The 25,963-nt window shown below is 36.2% G+C and overlaps 1 protein-coding gene across 3 annotated transcripts in view; it reads left to right on the forward strand.

The window, feature by feature from the left end:
• Positions 1-25,963, forward strand: part of Ipcef1 (interaction protein for cytohesin exchange factors 1) — a 158,122-nt gene that overhangs the window by 118,368 nt on the left and 13,791 nt on the right. For all 3 annotated transcript variants that reach the window (XM_087193433.1, XM_004856856.4, XM_004856854.3), the window contains one exon: positions 3,395-3,764. In XM_087193433.1, coding sequence (XP_087049559.1) covers positions 3,395-3,764 — 370 coding nt within the window. The remainder of the gene's footprint in view (positions 1-3,394; positions 3,765-25,963) is intronic.

A 25,963-nucleotide genomic window follows, 5' to 3' on the forward strand; every position in this document is an offset into this window, starting at 1 on the left:
TCATTTTGAGACAGGGTTTCACTAAACTGCCCAGGCTGGTCTTGAACTTGCAATCCTCCTGCTTCAGCTTCCCTCCCCAGTGAGATTGCAGGCATCCACCACTGTGCCCAGATCATAGTCTCTTAATTAAAACTAAGATCGTCAAAGTGTTTGTAATATTCTCATTAAAAATGAAATATTGGGTCGGAGATTTAGTTTAGTGGTGCTGCTGCCTGCCTCGCAAGCATAAGGTCCCGAGTTCGATACCTCGTACCAAAAAAAAAGAAAAGAAAAGAAACATTTCAAACCCGAATGTTTTTAAACTAATGAAATCATGTACTATTATCATTCTCTAATTAAATAAAATAATTTTGTTTGGAATTATGGGAACATTTGTGAGACTATATACATTGCATTTGGTACGTGTAACTCTTTGATCCTGGAGTTAAGATAAATAACCCTTAGCAATTTTATAGAGAATTTCAGGAAGCTCCTCAGTGTGCAACTGAACTACTCTGGACAGTTTTCTTCACATATCTGGTTTTATAAATCATATTTTTTTGCTGGCATTAATTTGTTACCAACTATGTGTCAGGCACAGATGCAAAAAATGGAGGTGCAAAAATGACTAAAAACAGGCTGTTCTCAAGAATCTCATCACAAAAGATTAACATTCAATCACAATTACAATATGTTGACAAATAAAATGATGTTCCACTTAGTATAATAGAAGCAAGCCCAGCAGCATTGGGCATAGGTACCTGCCTGGTCTTGAAGCTATCCAAGAAATCTTCCTGGAGGAGCTGGCTATGAACTGACTGGCTTCTATTAGTCAAGCTAAGGTGGGGTGACAAGAAGAAGTTGTCACTCCTCCCCACCTTTATTCCCTTTGTGCTGGGGAATTTTATTACTGTATTGTGTGGGTGTTTCTCAGGAGGGACCACTAAGAGTAGTGGGCTTGGTACTTGCCACTGGCAGCTACAGAATCTTAGACATAATGAACCATACTTTGGTACTAAATGATCCATAAAGGCTGATCCCATATTGAATCCTCTGAAATGGAGTGCTAGCTTCATTTTGATTTGCATTTTGTCAATCTCTCTTCCAATGAAAGCCCTCTCTTATTTAATACATATTATCTTTTCTCATTGTCTCCTTTCCCTTCCATCCCTTCCAGTTCATCTCCTTTTCCTTTTTCTTATTTGCTTCGTTCACCCTTCTTTCTTCCTTTTATAACCAAATTCATAAATATTGCTGTGTAGAGAAAATGGATTGAGATTATTTGCACTGGGTCTGAAAAGCACCCAATAGGAATATACTTTGCAGCCTTTTCTGATACTCATTTAGCCTGTCTTAGTCACTCAAGCAGAGTTTTGAGGTTTAAAAAACCTCCAGGAAAGTGCTGCAACAACCAAGTACACAGTCTGTTTCTTAAATAGCCCATTTTACTCTAATCCAATTATAGCAGAATCAGCAGGAGCAACAGGAAAAGCTCATGCTTGATCTCCTTTAAAAAATGGAAGCTGATCACGTGGAAGCTGAATTTTACCAAAATAGTTCACGATATGGGATCATGTCAGAACTGGGTCAGCATGAATATTTTTGTTAATGTTTATTTATAGCTCCTGTTAATGAGTAAACTATTCCTGGCATTTATTTGGACAGTTTAGGGGTTGTACATTCTGTCCTCTAGATAAATAAGATTTTATTTAATGGGTTACAGATCTTTGATCTCCTAGTTGTTAAATGGTCAAGAGTGATTTAAAGTAGCCACTTCCCAAACTACTATATGTTCCAGATATTTACACATCTATGCAATATACTACCATTGAGATGTGTGCGTATGTGTGCATGTGTGTGCATGCTTGTATGTGTGGTCAGTTTGTATTTTAAGTGGATATTTCATTGTCAAGCTACTTAAAAGTAGATTTATTAACTATTTGACAATTCATGCCTACTATGGAACCAATTTGACACATATGGGTAATAAATACTGGATTTCCCATTAAAACTCAGAGTTTAGAACTACAGATTTCATGAGGCCAGGTTGATTTGAAAAAACATTTGGTGCAATGATTCTGAGATGTTTGCAGAAGATCCTAGTTTTCTCTTTGGTTTCCTTTAATGTCCTTCCTGACACTTCCTTAGAGTTGAAAATGCTTGATATTAAAAAGGAATATCTTGCAGAGAGACATAAAGGATGATATAATGAAACTGAACCATAAATTCTTTCTCTCTTATGCCATTGGAGATAAAGAGTGATCTGGAGAACACTAGAGTCAAGAGTTTTGGGTCTTATTGACCAGTAAAATTAAAAAACGGCATACCAACACAGTTTTGTTACATAGGATACTAAAAAAAGAAAGCTCCGAAAGACAGATATATATATGTATACATTCATATATATTTATATATGAAAATATTTATTCATATATGTAATTATCATTTTTCAAAAGAAAGCACATATTTCATCATGGAAATGTAACAAGGATAAAATCTCAGAACAAGTGAGACCCTTCCTAACAGAGTGTGCTTATTGGAGATGCTGCATTGATGTTTCCTCCAGGAACTGGTAGAGGTCGCCATGGACAGTCATTCACTCTTGGAGTGTATGTTAGGATCTGCTGTCAGAAGTTCCACATCATCAGCCCACTTCTCATTGTCAGTGGTGCACACGTTTGTTTCTCTTTAATTAATAAAGAGAGTGCACATGTACTCTTGTCTTCTTTAATGAAAATTTATTAAAGTTTTTAAGTGATTGAAGAGTGAATGAGTTAACATTATCTCACTTAACCTATCTACCTGTGGGCTGATACTGGTAAATACATGAATGGTATTCAGGGCTTTAAATATTTGTATTTTCTTGCTCACCAATCTCAGCTCCCTTATTAACAAGATTTTACTTTCTCTCTCCCTCTTTTATTGTGGTGTTGGGGATCAAACCCAAGGCATGGAGCATGCTAGGCAAGCTCTCTACCAATTGAGCTGCACTACCAGCTCCCTGATTTCCTTTTCTTACTCACCTTTCTCATGGGGTTTTGCTCAACTAATGTGAGTTCTATGATAAATTACAATTTTGTTTTTAGTTCAAAGTGTACTTCAATGTTTTAAAGAATTTCCCCCCAAAAACCTTTTAAGTTTCTGGAGAGTATTTAAGAATAAGATAAATCATGATATGGAGATTTTTCAGATCCTTGAATGGTGAATTTAAAGTTATACAAATAACTTTTGGCAAAAGAGATCTTAATGGCTGTGATACAGAAATAAATGTATAAATATCCATGTATCCTTTGACTCTTTAATTCTTGGTCACTTTTTGAAACAACTCTGGGGTGTCTTTATAAAAATAGAAGGTAGAGGATGGTTTAATCATGACTTATTTTATTCTTGTTTTGGTTTTATTAATGGAAAATAGGTTGCACAGCGGGCATCTTCCTCACCCAAATTGAGTGAAGCATCCTGTTCTTTTTCCTCACTGGAAAGTACAATGAAGACACCTGGCAGCTTTGCTTCCTCTGGATCTAAAGAAAGACAGTCCTGGTTTGACACAGTTAATAGTTCACCTGCTCTGGAAGATGTTGGACACTCCCTGACTTTTGCTGTGCAGGTTCATTCCCCTGCACCCTCAGAGGCAAATGGTTGCAAGGCCCCAGAAAACAGCTTTGTCATGGCTGGAAGTGGGCTGTTGAACTCTTTATCTAGTGATGACACTTCTTCACTGAGTAGCAATCAAGACCATCTGACTGTCCCGGACAAACCCACTGGATCAAGGATGATGGATGGAGGTAAACTGAGAATTTGTTTACTTTTCTTTAGAGGATGGATATTTGTGTGTGTGTATATAGAACACCAATGTGAATTTGTGAAAAGAATATTTAAACTCACGAATGGTGATTCAATAATTAGTCAGTTGGGGCTATCTTTGTAGAATTTGCCAGTGATAGCTGCATTTGCCAGGCCACTAATTACCTGCTCTAATGTCACTAATCAAATGCTTTAAAGCTTGAGACATGTGATCTAAAATAATGATACCTTTCCACCAATTTGATTCCATGTCACATGCTCTGGAGCTTGTGGGGTTTACATTGAGATTTTGTCATCTTTTATTCATAATATCATTTTGATGTTTCCAAACAATCTTAGAGCAACTACTGTCCTGGGCAGTGCCCACAGACCATGTCTAGTGCCTGGCCAGCCAGCTCCTGAATGTGCTGGAGTGGTTAATAGAAAGAGCATTTGCATGCATGTTGGAGGGAACACTGGATCTTTAAATATAAAGGAGAACACAGTTTATTCTTTTGCAAAACATTTTAAGTTTCAATAAAGAGTTAATGAGGTATAGAAGTCAATAATGTGAGTCTTTTTAAATACTCTTTGATAATTAATTCTTTTCTTTTAGTCAGGACTATTTTTTTTTACTACTATTCAATCATGACATAACTTTTCTTATTGTACCTCATTCATCTGGTATAAAATAAGGTTACCTGATATAGGATGCAGAACAATGAGAGAATAATGAAGTTGGCTTGAATTTTTGAGGGTATGATTGAGAGTAACTTGACTTGCTAAATTCCCCAAATAACTAGCCACCATTGTCTAATGACATAGATGACAACTCTAATTTTTTTTAAATTCTCAAATTTTCAGATATACCTATTAGTTTAATTTTTACATACGAGTAATTTAGGCCAAGAATCACAACTGCAGACCAATCTGTGTGGGTGTAGTATTTTAAAATATGTGAGTTTAAATCCTGTCTGGTAACTTGGGCTCTAATTCACCCCAGTTATTCTCTCTCCCTGAGTGCTTGCCTGAAGATGATTTGCTCATTGGATTTACTAGCCTGGCGTGTACGACATTTTTATTCAATACCCCTCAATTTAGGCCAAAGACATATTTTACATTAGAAAAATTTCAACAAAGGAAGTCATAGGGAAACTAATGTACTTCTAGAGATGGTTGATTAGGATAGGGAGGAGCAAGGAATCAGAGCCACAGAGGAAGACTATTGTGAAGGTTGAAGTTTGGACTGCGAATAATGGAAAGAGTACTAAGCTGTCTTTGGATTTGTGCTTTTGTGTGGGCAAAATGTTACATTTAATTAAATCTCCTTGGAAGTACAAAATCAAGGTTAATGGTGCAATTTAAAAGGAGGTGGATTTAGGTTTACCTTAAGAAACTTCTTTTTGATGTTGTGAGTTGTTCCAAATAGAGTAGGCTCCATGGAAGGTAGTGCTTTCTTCATCGATGAGTGTGTTTACTCATTCTGAAGCAAATATTTTTCGTAGAATATTAATTGAATAGTGTATAGGAGTCACAATCTTTCATTTTCTGGAGAAAAATGCAATGAAGAGAGGAATCTAGGTATTTGGATCTACATGACCTTTAATTTGATGCTTAGATAATCATTTAAGATATAGGGTTGGTGGAACTAAAGAAAATTTTAAAAAGTACAGCATCTATTATTTTACTGTTAAAAACTCTTAATCATTAAACTATAAATACAACTAAATAGTTCACACACACACACACACTCCATACACACACGCCACAAATGCTCGGCAGAGCTTCAAGAGCATCATAGATATTAAAATTCCGTTCACATTTTTTCCCAAGAGATAACTTTGCAGTTAGAGAGTTTTCCTGCAGGGTCAATAAACTGAGAGTCATGGGAAGATGTGTGCAGTCCTTGCCTGTGTCTAAATGTCATTCTGGGAATGCATATGCTGAGAAGCCTGGCTGGGTCCCAGTAGCTCTGTTAGTCTAAGAAGGAAGGAATTTGGTGTTATTTAGTTTAGAATTACACGCAGAGCGACCAACACAATCTGGGTGTCTCTTCAAACAGCTTGATGTGAAGGTATTTCTCTCAGTAGAGAGGAAGAGAAAATGAAAGTATTTTTCCCTCATTGATTTGTTGGCAGTTGCCATATGTTACTGAATTTTTGCTGATGATTTTCTTCTGCTGCTGGGGATTTGGTTAAATTCCCAGAAGAGCTGAACCAGATAAAGTCATCTCCATGGCAACAGTGGCCCAATCTTTGCTTGGATTTGTGATGACTTGCTGTTGAGTAATCAAATCGCGTATTGTTTACTTTTTCCCCATGTGTGTTTGTGTGTTGAAGAAATAAGTAGCTTTTCATTTTTGTGACTTCTAAAGATTATTACTTTTGAATAAAAAATGTTTAAAAAGCTCTGAAATTCCTGTGTCTGAAATATTGGTAAGGATGTTTTTATGTCAGGGATTAAAGTTTTCACACAGACCAAGGCAAAAGTTAAAATTTTAGAAGAAAAAGTTTCCATATGAGGATGCATTTGCTAGAGAAAGAGGTTTTTGTTCTAGAAAAGATTCTTAAAGGTTAATAATGGAGTCCTGAAACAAGCAGACAGCATGTATTATAGCTTTTCTTTTATTTAGACAATGAAAGAAATATTTTGCAGTTGGTGTGCAATTAAAATTGTGGTTGCTAGATTTTTATACTGAATTTAAATATCCTTTTAGACATTTCTCCCTGTAATGTAAGCTATTTTTAAAAAAAGGAGGGTGTTAATTGCATCCTATTACTTTTTTACACTATGAGTTTCAGACTTCCAGAGCTCTAGTACTTTTCAGTAAGTATTTCATGAAGCATAGTGGGAAAAGAGATGATGAGGTTGTGGAATCTTCATCTCATTTGTTTTACTCTGTGCTCTTCCTTTTTCTTGCGAGTGATTTCTTTTGCCTATGGCTATATGACAAGTCACATGGTGTTTCTCTACATACATATATATAACACATGCTACCTGCTGACAATGTGGGGATAAGCGAACCTCCACTTACTCAGGGAATGGAGTAACCATACCCCAGATGCTGAAAAACTGCATGTTAGCTAGTAAGACTAATGTTCAATTTATGCAAATATATTGTCAAGTACAAGTATAACCAGAATCAATCTAGGAATCATGTAGCTTATAAGCTGAATAAAAGAGACTGTTAATGAGGAGACAAGCATTCTTGAGTATGCATGACATCTCAGGAAAGTGAAATAAATGAGTCAAATTTTAGGATTTAACAGATATTAGCAAAATTATACACAGATTGAGTGTGAACAGTGCAGATATGACATTATTTTAGCTAGCTACCTTGAAGGTTAACTGTAGGAAATGTGTGGTATGCCTCTCCAGGGGACAGGTAGGAAAAAAACCTCCCAATACTGAACTCAATTTAGCATTATTATTATCATTTTGAATACATAACTTGTACTCATGTACTTTTTGGTAAAGTGAATCCAAAGATGAGCAAGATACAATTTTTGTTCTAAAAAATCTTTAAAATCTAATGGGGCAAGTAAGAGGAATAAGACACATCTAACAAAAAAAGTGGATTAAATAGGCGCCACGAGATAGACAGAAACAAAGTACCCTGGGGATTTAGAAGAGCGAGGATGCAAGATAAAGATCACATGTGTGTGGGAAGATCTGCACATAGAGATTGGAGCTATGGGAAAAGGAGACAGAAAGGAAATTTGGTTGGTGTTGAATTCTCGACCAGGTATTCATTAATTTCAATAGATAATGGATGGCCATTTCTAATTAAGGCAATTATATATTTGGAGATGATTTAGAAAAGCTATTTTATCTTTAGATAAAATATAAGGTAGAATAGAATAAGGTGGAGCTGAAACTATGAAGTGTTAGAAAGCTTCTATAATAGGGAGATGGCGGTAGAAATAATGATCAAAGGACAGAGGAGGAATTCTGACCTTTAAGTCTCAATGGGAAGACTGATATTGGTCTTGTAACTTAATTTAGTTCCTAGAGTATTTCCTAGGGATACTAGTTTTTGAAATGCAATTTGAGAAGTGATCTTAATATGGAAATGAGGATTTAACCCTGTAAAAATCTTGTATGTCTAATTTATTGTTGGCCTCAGTGGCACTGATCTCAGGCAAAATATGACTCACAGGCTGCTATCTTTGCTCCTGTGTCAAGTAAAGACCCCTAAAAATGTCATAAAATAAGCAGATTAGGTAACCTGAAAATTTGTGCAATATAACTAGGTCATTTGTAGTATTCAGACATTTATTTTATTTTTTGTCTTCTTACTTTCTAAAATTTTCCCTGAAACCAGGAGTCATGAGTGGGAGGTGATGAGAATTCACTGAAGTTGATACTAATTGAAATCTAGACTTCAGAGGTCTGCAACCTTAAGTGACAGTTTGAAGAAGGGGCAGGGGTTAAGAATCTAGAGACCACAACTAAAGATGAAAGATACATATGTCCAGAAGAGAGAGAGTCTGAATAAGGTAAAAGAAGAGTCTTGTACTCATGAACAAGTAACTTTTGAGTTGAAGATTTTTAGAGTAAATGATTTTAACAACTGAGGAAGGGGCATTAAAAATGATCTGTTCTGGTTGTCAAATACACCGGATGCATCCCATTGATTATGGCCACAGGACTTTCACCGAGAACACAAATTTATTCTTGATGAGATAAGTCTTTGAAGCCCATTATTAGACCCGTTTCAATGTTATGCTACCAGAATTATGTTTTATCAAGATTTTTTAGCCTTTTTTTGCAAAGAGTAAAAGAGAACTGGAAAAATTGGAATTTGATATTTGATGGTAGAATCATTTCTAACAGTATAACTCTGAGCCTAAGTGATCTGTCACGGGCTTATGCCCCATGTTGCATGAGCAACAACACAAAAGTTCTTATTGTGCCTATTATGTGGAATAGTGGATATTCATGATATTACAGATTATTAGATTTGTGTTCATCCTCCCTGTTCCTGCAGGTTCTAGTTTTCTTATAACTTCTTGTTTTTGATTAAATTCTTGGTTATATAGGAGTTTTTTTTCGTGCCTCTATATTTAAATACTTCAGTTTATCTTCTGTTTCATTTGGTATTATTTACTATAGTGAAAACTATCATATACATAGAAAGACATTTTATACACACACACACACACACATACACACAATCTATGTAGCCATCCTTCAGACTGAGAAACAGGAAGTAGCAGTCTTCTCTGTGTTCCTAGGATTTATATATTTTATTGTTTTGTAGTATTCTTTTGTTTTAATATACCATAACAAATAGATCTATTTTTGAGAAACATTCTTTTTTTTCAAATCCGTGGTTTACATTATATAGACCTTTGCTTTTTGACAATGTATCTACGATTAAAAAAGTATATAGAAAAATGTTGTTGACCTTAAAACTCTTGTACTGTCTGTTGCTTTTCCACATTTTTCCTCAGTGCAGGCAACCATGGTTCTTTGTACTCTCCTTTTGTTTTACCTTTTCCAGAATGTCAGTCACATGGTTAAATCATAAGTGCAACTTTTTCAGATTTGTTTTTATTTAGTAATATGAACTTAAGTTTCCGTGGCTCTTCCTGGCTTATTAAGTCATTTTTTAAAAATCACTGAAAAATGTTCCTCTGTATAGATGTACCACACTTTGTTATCCATTCACATATTGAAGGGATTCTAGTTGCTTCCAAGGCTTTGAAATAATGAATATAGCTAGAATAAACATGTGTGTCCATTTTTTATGTAGATCCAAGTTGTTAGCTCTTTGGGGAATAAATACCAAGGAATATAATTACTGGATTGTATTGTAAGAGCATATTTAACTTTTTAGGAAATGCCAAAGTGTCTTCCAAATTGGCTGCGCTATTTTCATGGCCACTAGCAATAAATGAGAGTTTTCTTGGATCACATCCTTACCAGCATTTGGATGAGTGTCCTCCAAAAACTCATATTTTAAAGGCTTGGTTCCTAGTTCATGGCTTCCTTGAGAGAGTGTGGAACCTTTAAGAGACAGGGCCTTCTGGGAGGAAGTTGGGTCATTGGAGATGTGACCTTGAAGGGAATATTGAGATCCTAGTCATTTCCTTTGTCTCTTCTTGGCTTCAAGGTGGCCACTCATTCCCACCACAACATATGACTTCACCACAAGCTCCAAAACAACAGAGCCAGTTGATAATAGACTTAAACCTTTAAATTTGTGAGCCCAAATAAACCTTTTCTCCTTTACATAGACTATTGCTGGTATTTTGTTAAGGTAATGGAAAATTGACTACTACATCAGTGTTTTGGATTTTGCCATGCTAGTAGGTGGATAGGAGCTTCTTGTATTAATGTGAAGAATTCTGTAGTGACAGATGATATTGAGCATCTTTTCATATGCTTATTTGGTGTCTGTTTACCTTTGGTTAGAAATCTGTTAAGATCTTTTGTCCACTTTCTAGTTAAGCTTTTGTTTTCTAAATTTTGAATTCTTGTCTATGGCCACACCATCCTGAACATGCCTGATTTCATCTAAATTTTGAAATCTTTAAGTAGTTTGGATATAAATTCTTTATCAAGTCCTTTATGTATTTTGTAAATATATATATATATTTTTACCAGTCTGTTACTTGTCTTTTACTTTCCTTAATGTAAATTCTTGTGCATGTATCTCGGTCTACATAAACCTGAATTTCCCTAGGGGTATCTAGCAGTGGAATGGATGGTCATGATATGTGATATGTGCCTATGTCCCACTTTGCTAGATGATAAAATCTTTCTTTTTAATTAAATTGATTAAAAAAACCCTCATCTCTCCTGCATGAAGAAGAGCTCTCAAGGTCCTGCCTCCTCATCACTAATGCTCATTTTTAAATATTTGCAAAACTAGCAGGTGTTAATTTTGATGATCAATTAGCACGTTTTCATGTATCTATTTTCATTTTTTTACCCATGCTTCTATTGAATTATTTTTAGTTTTCTGATGAATTTGTAGGAGTTTCTACAATTTGAATATCATTTCATTGTCAATTTTAGGTTTTACAAATATAGTTCCTACTTTTAGACTTCATTTTCATTCCTTTTTGGTTTGGTTTTTATGAGACAGGGTCTCACTACATAGTTCAGACTGGCTTGAACTCACTATGTAGCCCAGGCTGGCCTTGAACTCATGGTGATCCTCCTGCCTCAGCCTCCAAAGTGCTGGGAATACAGGCATGTACCATCACACCTGGCCATTTTTGTTCTTTTGAATAGTGTCTTTTAATGAAGAGAATTCAGTTTGAATCCAGTTAATTTTTTCAGGCTTTAATGGTTAATGCTTTTTGTCTTGATTAAGGAATTCCTTCCTACACTAATACTATGAAGACATTCTTTCATATTATATAAAGTTTAATCCATCTGAAATCACTTTTATATGCACTGTGAACAGAATACAATATTATCTGATTATTTATGCATATGTGCTTTTCCAAGTATCATTTATATAAACTTCATCCCTCTGCCAGACATACACATACATCTTCAATACTAACTTTGTTAGTCTGTTGCTTCTTAGACATATATTATTGCATTGGCCTTTTTTTCCCCTGTGCTTATACAATTCTTATTTTTTAAAAAGTCTTATTTTCAATTTTTATTAGTACATGTTTGCTGTACTTATGTACAACAACTCCACTCAAGGAATTCCTTGAGTGGAGTTGGTGCATGTTAATAACACATCTCAATTATTTTTTCATCTCTTTTCTTTCCCTGCCCTCTTTTCTCCCTCCATCTCTCAGTCCCTTTCCCATTTGCAAAATATCTATTTTCCTATTTACTATTATCTATTTTTTGTTTTGCTCTTTATTTATATTTTGGGTTTCATATATAAGAGAAACCATGTGATGGTTTGGCTTATGTGTCTGATTTATTTTATTTAACACTATGGTCTCAAGGTGCAATTATTTTCCTACAAATAACTCGTTTATCCTCCTTTATAGCACAGTATTACTCCACTATGTGTAAATATCACGTTTTAATTCTGTTGGTGGTCCTAGAGGGAGGGCACTTCCAAGATTGAGCTGTTATGAGCTGTGCTGCTATAAACATGGGTCACCTATCACTGTCACACAATATCTTTAACTGTTTTGGAAAGATACCTAAAAGGAGAATAACTGGGTCAAATGGAATTTCTAGTTTTAAATTTTTGTTGTTGTTTTGTTTTGAGGAATCACCGTACTGATTTCCATAGTGGTTGTACCAGTTTACATTTCCACAGACAATGTGGAAGTGTGCCTTTTTTTCCTGCAGCTTTGCCAGCATTTGTTATTTGATTTCTGGATGATAGTCATTCTTTCTGGAGTCAGATGGAATCTCAGCGTTATTTTAGTTCACATTTTTCTCATGGCCAGAGGTGTTAAACTTTTTTTTCATGTATTTCTTGACCATTTGTGTTTCTGAGAAATAGCTATTCATTTCAGTTGCCCATTTTTGATTGGGTCTTTTATTTTTAGGGGGTGTGATTTTTTTTAGAGTTCTTTATATATTATAGATATTAGTTCTCTGTGTGAAGACTAACTGGCAAAATATTTTCCTGTTCTTTAGGTTGTCTTTTCACTTGATTGTTTCCTTTGCTGTACAGGGACTTTTTAATTTGATAGGATCCCATTTGCTGTTTATTGTTATTTCTTGTGCAATTGGAATTCTATTTCCAAAGTCCTTGCCTACACCTATGTCTGGAAGAGTTTTCCTTATTTTATCTTCTAGCAGGTTAAGTGTTTGATCCATGTTAATTTTAGTTTAGTACATGGTGAGATATCTAGATTCAATTTTCTGTATGTGGATATCCAGCTTTCCCAACAATATTTAAAGAGGATATCTTCCTCCAGTGTATGTTTTTGGCCCTTTTGCCAAAGTTCAGATCAGTTAAATGTGCCTGGTTTTGTTTCTGCATTCTCTGTTTCATTGTTTCTCTGTTTTCATTGCATCCTTTCTTTCACTGATACACACGTTTGTTTTTGTGCCAGTACCATGCTGTTTCTATCACTGTAGCTTTAAAAAAAGTCTTAATATCTAGAGAGATATATTTTCCTACACTGTTCTTTTTTAAGGGTGTTTGGGATATTCTTGGCCATTTTAACTTTCATATAACTTTCAGAACCACCTATTCAGTTACACACACAAACACCCACAGAGTCTTCTGGGATTTTTGTATGGATTGTATTGCAACCTTAGATTCAATCAGAGGGAAACAAAACTGTTACATTTAAAGTCTTCCAGTTCATAAAATTAATCTTTTTATTTTTATACATTTATTTGTCTTTGCTATGTCTTGTAATAAATGTTTATAATTCATAATTTTCTCTATAGAAGCCTTGAACATGTTTCATTAGGTTTATTTTACATATTTTACCTTTTAAAATGTTACTTCTAAATTATTTCGCTTGTTAACCTTTTTCTTACTGGTGTATATCACTACAGCTGATTTTTCATTAATTATTTATTTGTGGTGCTGAGGATTAAATCTATGGCCTGGTGTATGCTAGACCAATGCTCTGTCACAGAGGTACAGACCGAGCCCTATTCTTAAGTACACATTTTATGTACCAAAATTGTTAAATTTTCATTTTAATCCTAATGTCTCATCTTTAAATTTCTTTCTTTTACATATGCAATTGTATCTGTGCAAGTGATGATGATTTTGCTTGTTTCCTTTCCAAATGTTATATTCATATTTATACTTTTTCCTTTGGGTAGGCCTTACAACACAATGCTGGTGTTATGGGAATTTTTGTGGTAGGCTTGTTCTCCAAGGAAAAACTTTCCCAACTACCACAAGCTTAGAAGAAGGCACATTATTATCACTCCGATCTTGTGATCTTGTGGATGAAGAAACTGGGATTCAAAGTGGTTAACCAAACTGTTTACAATGATCATGAAACTAGTTAGTGATGAAAATTGAGTCTGGAATGACAGCTCTGTTTGACCCTATAGCCTGACATTTTAGTTACCTTAGTATCTAAGAAAAATTCCAAGTTATCAAGAAGACACAAGGTTCAGCTTGACGCGTCAATCAGGTTGCATAACCACAATAAATTCTCTCCTAGGAGGGTCATTCTATCACTATTACACTGTGTTTTCTTTTTCTTCGTTTTCACTTTCTATTTTCAATAACTACTGGTGAAGTAGTACAGGTCAACTAATGCTAGAAACAAAAGTATCTAACTACTGTTATGAAAACATATGGTGTGGGAACATTATTTATTCAATAATATTTGTCAAGTGACTCTTAAAGAGATCAAGCACTGTGCTATGTGCTGAGCAAACAAGCAAACAAAAGGCAAAATAAAAATCCCCATAGAAACAATAACAGCACACAAATACATAATATAGTTAGTGGTTATTAGTGCCATGATTTTTAACAACAGGAAGAATAATGGGTTTAGGGAGAGAGACTGATCTGACACCACCAATCATCCCCAACCTTTGAAAACCTGTTCAGTCCTGTCATGCGGTTTAAGGCCTGCTCTGTGTGGCTGAATAACATCTCAAAAAATATGGTCACAAAATTGCTATTAGTTGTTTTTTATTTTAATGCAAAATATACCCCAAGCTTATTATAGACATACAGTGTCAGGTGCCGTAGTGTGATCACCTCCACTCCTTAATGGTTAGTCATTATCTTACTTGGCTTTTAAAAAATTGAATTATAATTAAGAACAGTCAGAAAAGAAACATCTTGCTAGTTTGAACACTTGTGCATGGTCATCCATGTTGAGGTCCTGCAGCTGCTGCCCTGGGTACAAAGAAGTCCCTCTGCTTTGGAGGACCTGCTGGTGCAAGAGCTGCCTTCAAACATGTCTGCCTAGGTTTTAATAGGAGGGTGAGGGGCCCCTGACATTTACTATTTCCCTTCATCACCTATGGGTACATTTGTTAACTGGAAGGACCAGCTAGTCATGGTATGTAACAGCAGTGGAAATACACACTATGTAAGGTATTTTGGAAGATTTCTTTTTTTTTTTTGGAAAAGGGATATATGCAGATAGGCTGGTATTTGTAGTACTTTGTAAATAATTGTATTATCAAGAATTGTGTTTGTTTTCATTCTTGTGACACATTATAATATTTTCTGGTTCCCTTTAAAGAAGTAGATAGTCTGTTTTTTGTTTTTAAACCTTTTTTATTTTTAATTACAAACTTATTGTGATATTCTTGATAAAATCTCAATCTAGAAGGTTGCTCCCCCAAAGTGAAGATTTCCTTTAAAACCAATTTCGCAATCCTATCATCCCTTCAGCTCCAAAATTATTATTTATTCTTTTAGAAACACTTATTGTACTTTTGTTGTTTGGAAATCACCATTCCAGGCATTGCAGATATAAATTTTGCCTTCTGGGGCTTACTGTCAACAGTTTAGACTATATTTTCTCTATGAACCAAAACAAATGTATAGCTATAAATGCATATACACACATCAGCAGTCTTTTTAAAAGCATAAATAGAATTACATTATGTCAGTAGCTTGCTTTTTAAAATCCCCTCATAAACCTTTCTTGCTAGTAAATGCAGATGTATTTCATAACTTTTGATAATTGTAGCTTTATGATACAAATAGAATAATACTATTGATATAGCATTACTGATTATTTTCAGCTAATGGAAATTTAGATGATTTCCAGTTTGTTATTATCATAAAGAATACTATAGGAAATACCTTTGTATGTATTAGTTTATGCACTATTATTACTTTTGAGGTGATTTTTAGAAATAGATTTGTTTAGTCCAAGGGTGAGTATACTTAAAATATTGAGGTACACTGAAACTTTCTCTTCATGATAAAGCGCTGTATCAGCTTTCAGTTACTAGTGAATAAATTCAGGGGCTCTACTCTGGAGTACGATGAAGATAGTTAACAATATTTTTCTGAACTGTACAATTCAAATTTGCTTAAATTTTCTCATGACAAAACAAAATGCATTCTTAAAAAGTTACTAAGTTCAGTGATAGATGTGGTAATTAACTTGATTACAGTAATCATTTCACAAACTATCAAATCATTTTGCTGTACACTTAAAATCATATAATTTTGTCTATCGTACCTCAGTAGAACTAGGAAAATAAGAAACTATCTTGATATCCTCTCATCCTATTTGTACATCAAGGCATAGCACTTAGATAGGGAAGTCTTTCTGGCTTTTACCAATTCAGCTGACAGAATGAAAAACCAAAATATTTGTCTGTACACATATGTGCTTTTTGCATGCTTACATGCCACATGTGCAACATGATATACTTGCTTCTCCAGATTATGTTATGCAAGAAATTATGAATTACATTAGATTATAATCCTATGTATAGAAAAGAGAGTTCCACCTTAAAAAGACGAAGGCATTTATCTGCACCAAGCCTTCATTTTTGAACTGTAGAGTTGAAGATATGATAATGTTGCCCTTCTTCTTGCTTTGCTGTTCTTGGCTTCAAGTGCTTTACACTTGCGTCCCTTTGCTTTTGAATCTTCCATTGTTGTCTGTAGTGCTCTGCCTCCCCATCATGGATCCACACGCTTGATGGGGCTATCAGGTGATGGAGGACTAGTTTATATATTTATTTACAGATTATCGAAATTGTATCCCTCAGTTTGGGTAATTTTTTTTCAGCTTTTTGTTTTATTTCTTTCCCATAGGAACTCTACCATCTAAATATATTAAAGAAACAAACCCTGACCAAATGTCTTTTAAAATTGAATGCCAGTGTTTTCTTCTTCTTGACATGTGAGGAGATAAAAAAATTACATCTAATTTAAACAGTTTAATCATAAGTCCTCATATATTTGGAAGAAAACATTTTAAAAACAAATGTAATCCGAGCCGTGGGTGTAGCTCAGTGGCACCGCACCTGCCTTGCTAACGCAAGGTCCTGAGTTCAATCTCTGGTACCAAAAAACCAAACCAAAACAAAACAAAACAACAACAACAAACCAACAAAAACCCAAATGTAATCCTTGTTTTGTTTTAAGAATATAAAGTTACTTCTCAGGTAATTGAGCAGTGGATTCAGCCTAAGATTATTTCAGAAAACCACTGCCACAAGATACAATAATAACCAAACAGAAGAACACATTAAAGATTACCTGACAAACTATGTTTATTATGAATAAAAACAGTGCAGTAGAAGAATGTCAGGTTGTCTTAACAGAAGGATCAAACACACAAGTGAAGAGAAATGTAGAACTGGGAGAGATGGTAAAACAAATAGAGAAAAATGAAGGAAATTAAAGTGAAGCTACTCTTCTTCAAGACTCATTAGAACACAAGTGAAACATCAGGTTTATACTTGGGTGTGGTCTCTGACTTCCTCTTAATCTGTTTGCTTTCTCTCTTACAGGACTTTTTCATCTGTCATCTCTTGAAATCACTTCTTTTCCACCCAATGCTTTCTCACCTTTGCAGCTCATTTCCTATGCACTCCGACCGTTGTTTTCGACGTGGCTGCCCTCATGTACCAAGCTGTGCATTAACTTTTCTGCTCGTGCTTTGAACTGGAGCACTATTCTAAACTGTGGCATTGAAATCTCATGGTTTAGGCTGTGTCGTAGGTTGCTGGCCAGCTCATGAATTGCTTCTTCTGGGATCTAGTGCCCTGTGGTCTTGTAGGGACAGGGTTTAGGCACAAAACCTGGGCAGCAGTGGCTCAGGGTGGGCATTTATCCTTTGGAGGTGGAGTATTACATGTGGGGATCTGAGTTGTGCTCTGTCCAGTCCAGCCAGCTACCAGCTCAGTGACTAGAAATTGCCTGACTTAAAATAGTTTTTATTGAGCTCTATATAAAAGAAATGCAGCAAATACATTTACGAAACAGCATAATATGTAAGAAAACTAACTTTGAGATTATAACCTAGATCTTTATGACTTTGGTCAAAGTATTTAATCTTTCTATGTGTTGCTATCCCTTTTGTATCAAGATGAATGATACTTTCCTTGTATGTTTGTCGACAGACAGTGAGATAACAGTGGTATAACTAATAGCACAGTGCCTGCCACATAGCAAAAAAATTTGTGTATATAGCTATCTCAACTTGCAGCAGCAGAAACAGAAGATTTCTTTCTCAAAATTATACTGTGTTGGTGGTCTGTAGTGTTCTTACTGTTAGAATGAGTTATTCAAATTTGTTCTTACTGGAGTAATTTAAATCTGTGATTATAATTTTAAATCTTTATAACATTATGATTTCAAATCTTGTTATGCTGTAGTTCTCAAAATCACTAACTAGAGAAAGCCTGTGAAATTCTTTGGCTCTCTTGGCCGCAGGTGCTATATTAAATAACATTTTTACAGCCTTAAGGGCTTACAGGATGTCCACGTTAAGTACATTGTCACTTTCTGTATGACACGTGCCTTTCAAGGTCATTTTGCTCTTAAACACTCAAGACATTGCAGCTGAAAGGGGGAATACATTTTTCTACCTAGAACTTTCCAAGTGTTTCACATTTGAGGGCTAAGATTATCTTCTTTGGGACATCATTTGGACTTTTCCAGTCTCGTTTTTATTTTATTAAATTCTTTTATTGGTACATTTTAGGTACACAACACAATTACATTTCTCATTGGGAATTGTACCTTTACATAATGCATCTTGGTTCTTATTTTTTCCCCATTCCCAGCCCTCCCTTCACCCCCTCTACCCTTCCCTATTTACAAAGACTTTATTTCCATTTTTTCCATTTCTCAGCATTTTTCCTTTCCCTTCTTTCCTTTCCCCTGCCCCTCCCACTACCCCTACCCCTTTGGACCTTTTCTTCCTATTTTGCATTATTGATTATTCATTCTAATCATTGGTACATTTTAGGTATACAATAGAATGACATTCATCATTGGAAATTTGCACCTTTACATAATCTCTCTTGGTTCTTATTTTTCACCCTTGCCCAGCCCTCCCTTCAACCCCTCCATTCCTCCCTATTTACACAGATTTTGTTCCTATTTTTCCATTTTCTCATATTAATCCCATTCCCTTCTATCCTTTCCCCTAGCCCTCCCACTTCCTTCCTCTTTGCCCCTTTTCTTCCTATTTCACATTACCTATTATACATTTTAGTCCTTATTTACACTTTCAGTTTCTCACACCAGAGAAACTATTCGGTATTTATATATGTTTGTCCTATTTATTTCACTCAAGAGTATCACTTCAATGTGGATCCACTTAGCTATAAATGTCTCTAATTTCTCATTTTATATGGCTGAGTAGTACTCCATTTTATAAAAAGACCACATTTTCTTTATCCATTCTCCAGTTGATGGGCATTTGGGTTGTTTCCAAGTTTTAACTATCACAAACTGTGCTGCTATGAACATGGGTGCACATATATCATTGTGGTATGATTCTTTTAATTCTTTGGGGGAAGATCCCCAGTAGTGGAATAGCAGGGTCAAATGGGACTTCCAGTCCTAGTTCTTTAAGGTATCTCCATACTGATTTCCACAGTGCTTGCACCAGTCTACACTCCCACCAGCAGTGGAGCAGGGTTCTTCTTTCCCCACAGCCCCGCCAGCATTTGTTATTGGTTGATTTCATGATAGCAGCCATTCTTTCTGGAGTGAAGTGGAATCTCAGCATTGTTTTCATTTGCATCTCTCGAATGACCAGTGATGTTGAACATTTTTTCATGTATTTATTTGCTATTTCTACTTCTTTGTCTGAGAAATGTCTGTTCATTTCAGATGCCCATTTTCGGATTGGGTCTTTAAATTTGGGAGGTCTGATCTTTTCAAGTTCTTTATAGATTTGAGATAGTAGACCTTTGTCTGAGGAAGAGCAGGTGAAGATTTTTTCCCACATTGTGGGTTGTCTCTTCACACTGTAGGGTGGTTTCTCTTGCTGTGCAGAAGCCTTTGAATAAGAAGAGATCCCACTTGTTGATTGTTTGTGCTAGTTCACGGGCAACTGAGGTTTTGTTCATAAAATCTTTTCCTACACTGATGTCTTCAAGAGTTCTACCTAACCTCTGTTCCAACTGGTTCAGAGCTTCTATTTTAATATTTAGATCTTTAATCCATTTTGATTTTAGGTGAGTGCATGGTGAGAGATACAGGTCTAGTTTTAATCTTTGGCAAGTTGAAGCCCAATTTTTCCAGCACCATTTATTAAAGAGGCTATCTTTCCTCCAGTGAGGGTGTTTGGCTCCTGTATCAAAGATGAGATGGCTGAGTGTGTCTGGCGTTGTTTCTGCATCTTCTAATCTGTTCCACTGGTCTTCAGGTCGGTTTCTTTGCCAGTACGATGCTGTTTTTATCACAGTAGCTTTGTAGTAGAGTTGCAGGTTGGGGATTGTGATACCCCCTGCCATGTCTCTGTTACCTAGAACTGCTTTTGCTATTCTGGGTCTCTTCTTGCTGCAAATGAAGTTTTGGATTGTTTCCTCAAGGTCCATGAAGTATGCTGCTGAGATCTCAACTGGAATTGCATGAAATCTATATAGCAGTTTTGGAAGTATGGCCATTTTCACTATATTAATCCTTCCTACCCAGGAGCAGGGGATGTCTGTCCATTTTCTGATATCATCTTCAATCTTTCTTTTCAGAGTGCCATAGTTTTCAGAGAAGAGGTCTTTGATTTCTTTCATTAGGTTGATTCCTAGGTATTTCAGTTATTTGGATGCTATTGTGAAGGGAATTATTTGCCCTATTTCTCTCTCAGTGAGTCTGTCTTTGGTGTAGAGGAAAGCTATTGATTTTTGTGTATTGACCTTGTAACCAGCTACTTGACTGAATTTGGTTATTAAGTCTAGAAGACTTTTGGTGGAGTTCTTGGGGTCTTCTATATAGACTATCATGTCATCTGCAAATAACGACAGTTTGACTTCTTCATTTCCTATCTTTATTCCTTTTATTTCTTTCTCTTGTCTAATTGCCGTGGCTAATGTTTCCAGAACTATATTGAACAAGAGTGGTGATAGTGGACATCCTTGTCTTGTTCCTGATTTTAGTGTGAAGGATTTCAGTTTTTGACCATTTAGTATGATATTGGCTGTTGGTTTTTCATAGGTAGCTTTTATCAGTTTGAAGTAGAGACCATCTATTCCAATTTTTTGTAGGGTTTTTATCATAAATGCATGTTGGATTTTGTCAAATGCCTTTTCTGTGTCTATGGAGATAATCATATGGTTTTGGTCCTTGGCTCTATTGATATAGTGTATTACATTGATTGATTTTCGTATATTGAACCATCCCTGCATCCCTGGGATGAATCCCACTTGATCAGGGTGTATGATCTTCTTGATGATCTTCTGCATTCTGTTTGCCAGTATCTTATTAAGGATTTTTGTATCTATGTTCATTAGTGTGATTGGCCTATAGTTTTCCTTTTCAGTTGAGTCTTTCTCTGCTTTTGGGATCAAGGTGATGCTTGCTTCCAGGAATGAATTTGGGAGTAATGCTTCCCCTTCAATTTCATTGAAGAATTTAAACAGTAGTGGCAGCAGTTCCTCTCTAAATGTCTTGTAGAATTCAGTAGTGAAGCCATCAGGGCCCGGGCTTTTCTTAGTTGACAAGTTTTTAATTACGTTTTCAATTTCATTGGTTGATATTGGGTTGTTCAGAATTTTTAGGTCTTCTTCGTTCAACTTTGGTAATTCCTATGTATCTAGGAATCTGTCCCATTTCTTCTGTGTTATCCATCTTATTGGCGTATAGATTCTGGAAGTAGGTATTGATGGTCCTCTGGATTTCTGCTGGGTCTGTTGTCATTTCAGTCTTTTCATTCCTAATTGTATGGATTTTGGCCTTTTCTTTCCTTTTTCTGATAAGGTTGGCTAAGGGTTTGTCAATTTTGTTGATTCTTCTGAAAAACCAACTCTTGGCTTCATTGATTTTTTGTATCATTCTGTTAGTCTCCATTGCATTGATTTCTCCTCTGATCTTTATAATTTCCTCCTTTGTATGAGCTTTGGGGTTATTCTGCTCTTCTTTTTCTAGAAGCTTGAGGTTCAGCATCAGGTTGATTAATTGAGCTTGTTCTGTTTTCCTAATATGCGTATTCACTGCTATGAATTTCCCTCTTAAGACTGCTTTCATTGTGTCCTATAGATTCCAATATGTTGTATTGTCATTGTCATTTAATTGAAGGAACTGTCTGAATTCTTCTTTAATTTCCTCTGTGACCCATTGGTTATTCAGAAGTGTGTTGTTCAATTTCCACATGTTTATGAAATTTTTTGTGCTTCTTTTGCTATGGATCTCCAATTTCATCACAGTATGGTCTGATAATATACAGGAGATAACTTCAATTCCTTTGCACTTACTTAACCATGTTCTATGTGTGAATATGTGGTCTATTTTGGAGAATGACCCATGTGCAGCTGAGAAAAATGTATATTCTGATTTTGTGGGGTGGAAGACTCTGTAAACATCTGTTAAGTTCATTTGTTCAAGAGTTCGATTGAGTTCTAGTATTTCATTACTTATTTTTTGTCTAGTTGATCTATTTGTGACAGTGGGGTGTTGAGGTCCCCCAGTACAATTGTATTAGTACATATATGAGTTTTCATGTCCTTTAGTATTTGTTTTATATAGTTGGGTGCACTAGTGTTTGGTGCATAGACATTTATGATTGTCATCTCTTCCTGTTGGATTGTTCCCTTTAGAAGAATGTAGTGTCCTTCTTCGTCTCTCTTAATCAGTGTTGGTTTGCAATCTACTTCATCTGCCAATAGGAGAGCTACTCCTGCTTTTTTGCGGGTTCCTGTCACATGGAGTATTGTTTTCCACCCTTTAACTTTCAGTCTATGAGTTTCATTTTGAATTAAGTGTGTTTCTTGTATGCAGCATATTGTTGAATTTTGCTTCTTGACCCATTCTGCCAGTCTATTTCTTTTGATTGGTGAATTGAGACCATTAACATTGATGGTTATAACTGAAACGTATTGACTTCTCATTGCCATGACTTTTTCTTTTTGTTCGGTTCTCCCCTTTTATATTTAATTTCTTGTTGTACCAGATGGGTTCATTCTGCTTTGTTTCCTGGGGTTGTGATCCTTAATGTCTGTTCCTAGGATATTATCTAAATTTTTTTGAAGTGCTGGTTTGGTATTCACGACATTCCTAAGGTGCTCTTTGTCATGAAAGCATCTTATTTCTCCATCCATTTTGAAAGATAGTTTTGGAGGGTACATCAATCTGGGTTGGAGGCTGTTTTCTTTTAGGGCTTGGAATATGTCACTCCAAGCTCTTCTTGCCTTGATGCTTTGTGTTGAGAAGTCTGCTGTGATTCTGATGGACTTTCCTTTGTATGTGATTTGTTTCTTTTCTCTGACTGCTTGGAGAACTTTGTTCTTCTGTTGTGTTTCTGGAATCTTAACAATTATATGCCTATGTGTAGGTTTTTTTGATCAAGCCTATTTGGAGTCCTATATGCCTCACTTATCTGTATGTCAAGCTCTATTCCCCTACTTGGGAAGTTTTCTGCCATTATTTCTGTGAAGAGTTTTTTTATGTCATCTGCACTCTCTCCTGTTTCTTCATTGAGCCCAATCACTCTTATTTTATTGTTCTTTGCATCATCTAGCAGCTGCTGGATTGATTTCTCATGTTCCCTTATAATTTTGAAGCATTTTTTCTTTTCCTGCTCACTAATTGCAATCTTATCTTCTATATCTGAAATTCTGTCCTCACATTGGCTCGTTCTGCTGTGTAGGCTTTCAATGGAGTTTTTCATCTCCTGGAAATCTATTTGCATCTGTTTTATGGATTCCATTTGTTTCCTGTGTTGGGATTCCATCATGTTCCTGAGCTCCTCTCTAGATTTATTAATCATGTCTTGCACTAGGGGCACAATTTCTCCTGTTATCTGAGAAATTGTTTCTGATTTCATTTTTTCCAGATCCCCTTTTGTTGCCAGTTCATTGGGTCCAGGTTGTTGAGTATCAGAGTGTTCCATCTCATTTCCCTTTGGGGTTGCTGTAGGTGATCTGGAAGCCTGGTTTTGAGACTTATTTACATGTTTTCTCATTTCGACTGGAGGGGGTGGGGCTGTTGGCGCCTGCATGGATTACCTCCTCTGAGCTAGGAGAGGTGGGACAGGGGCTGGGAGCAGAGGTAGGTATGGTGGCCCAAACGCCCTTTCCTTTGGGCTGGGAGCAGCAGGAGGGATGGTGCCCAGGAAGCCCCTTCCTCTGAACCAGGAACAGTGGGACGATGGCTCAGAAGCCCCTACCTCTGGGCCGGGAGTGGTGGGACTCAGTACAGTGGTCTGGTGGTCCGGTGTCCTCTGTGTCTTTGTAGTGTGGAACCAGGGGGCTGCCTGTCTGCAGCGGGCCGATTTGGTGTGTTCCGCGCGACTCGCGACTGACTTTTCCAATCTCTTAACAGGTTTCCTTCCCAATCCCGATATGAAACCTGGCATATAAATTGTTCTCCTGTCTTTTGAGCCAGCTTTTATGTTCTAAATAGAAAATAGCCACATTCTAGAAAGCACGAGAAGGACCAAAAATAAGATAGTGGGGGAGGCAAAGTTGAAAAAACAGTAATTCAAGAGAAAATCTGCATACAGTGTTCTTGACAGCCAAATTCTGGGCCTACAAGAGTAGGCCTTGTCCTGTCAGAAACAGATAATAGCCTGGGGATGTAGGAGGATAAGGAGGGAGATGTACCTTCCTTTAGCATATCTTGAAAGTTTGTTATTCAAGTGTTAGTTAAAAATGTTGTTTTATTTTGTGTGCTAATATCACTAAGAAGGATCTTGCTAAAATATATTTATATGTGCATCTGTATTTATCTGTCTCTATCATCTATCTATCTATACCATCTACATGTATTTATTGATCATTTACCTATCACCTCTTTTCTGATTCTAACTAGTTAAATAACTGATCCAAGTTTGGAGATACTGAGGTAGTTTAAGGTGTTAAAGGTCTCTAGCATTTGCCTCCAATTCCTACCCACCCAACATATGAAACGCTGATGTTTTCAAGGTGGAATTCTGGACATACTTCATTGCACAAAGCCAGATTTTTCTTTCTTTTTTAATGAGGACATGGCACAGTCAGTAAATGCTGCTTCATGGACAAGTTCCAACTTGCTTCTTATAACTTCTGTCCCTTACTCTTCCCATGAGTCGTGGCTGGTGTTGCCTGGAAAGTTGCTAACAGATGGTCTCTCCTTGCTACTCACGTATGGTGTATGGACCAACAGATTCAGCATCAGCCAGGAGCTTGGTAAGCATTCAGAATCTCAAAGATAGACTTAAGCAGAATCTGTATTTTTAACAAGCTCCCCGGGAGACTGTTTTTCTGTTAAAGTTCACGAAGACCCTTGTCTAGAAGCACATGGAGCCTGCGTGGTGTGGAAGTAAGCTTTTATTCTGAGCTCCATCACTGATTTGCATTTTGTGTTTTTCTCAACACTTAGTGTTTTTAGAGAAACTTCATTTTTATTACCATAAAATAATAATAATTTTATGTTCCTTGGCCAAGTGCTTGTGAGGTGAGATGAGATAGATGATAAAGTGCCTTGTGGGGCAATGGAAATCAAAGGCATGCTATGATATGTGGGGAGAGGAGACTAAAGCAGGCATTTGAGAGGAAGGGTAAAAATTGCATTGGAAACACTTCACTCTCAGACAAAATTCGTTTGTTTTTGCTTCAGGAGATAAGGGAGGTGGAAATAATTAACTTGGCTTCTATTTCCTATGCGAGAGACAAGTTGTCTTTTCTGCTAATTTTGTTGGCTTGCTCTTTAAAATCTGGTGATAAAAAAAATCTAGTGCTTTCTAGTATGCTGTAATAGTTTAGAAAAATATTTGCATAAAAATGGTAGGGATTTAAAAAAAATAATATTTTACCTGGAGCAACCCACTTTCTGGGCCCCTTCTACATCTCTTAGACAGAAGCTATCATTTTCTCAATAAATTTCCTACTCTTAAAAAAGTAATATTTTACCAACAAACGTCTTCATGGTGTAAGAGTGGAGGGAGAGGCTTGACCAGCCAGGGCAAGTTCTGGTAAGCAACCAGGAAGAACTCTCACCCCTGCTTTGACATCAGGTGCAGGCTGTGTCTTTTGTGTACTTGTAGGTTTGGGTCCTATGATCCTATCACCTGCTTCCATTACTATTGGACATTCACTTGTTGGCCCCAAAAAGAATTAGGTATCAGCCATTGGCACCATTAAAATCAATTCAAAGTCCCTGAATAGGTTGTGGACTAGGTCGGATCACAGGTATGTTCCCTGACTATTG

This window comes from Heterocephalus glaber, unplaced genomic scaffold (assembly GCF_053883595.1).
Source record: "Heterocephalus glaber isolate CG9 unplaced genomic scaffold, H.glaber_assembly_v1.0 deba00001593, whole genome shotgun sequence".
NCBI lineage: Eukaryota > Metazoa > Chordata > Mammalia > Rodentia > Bathyergidae > Heterocephalus > Heterocephalus glaber.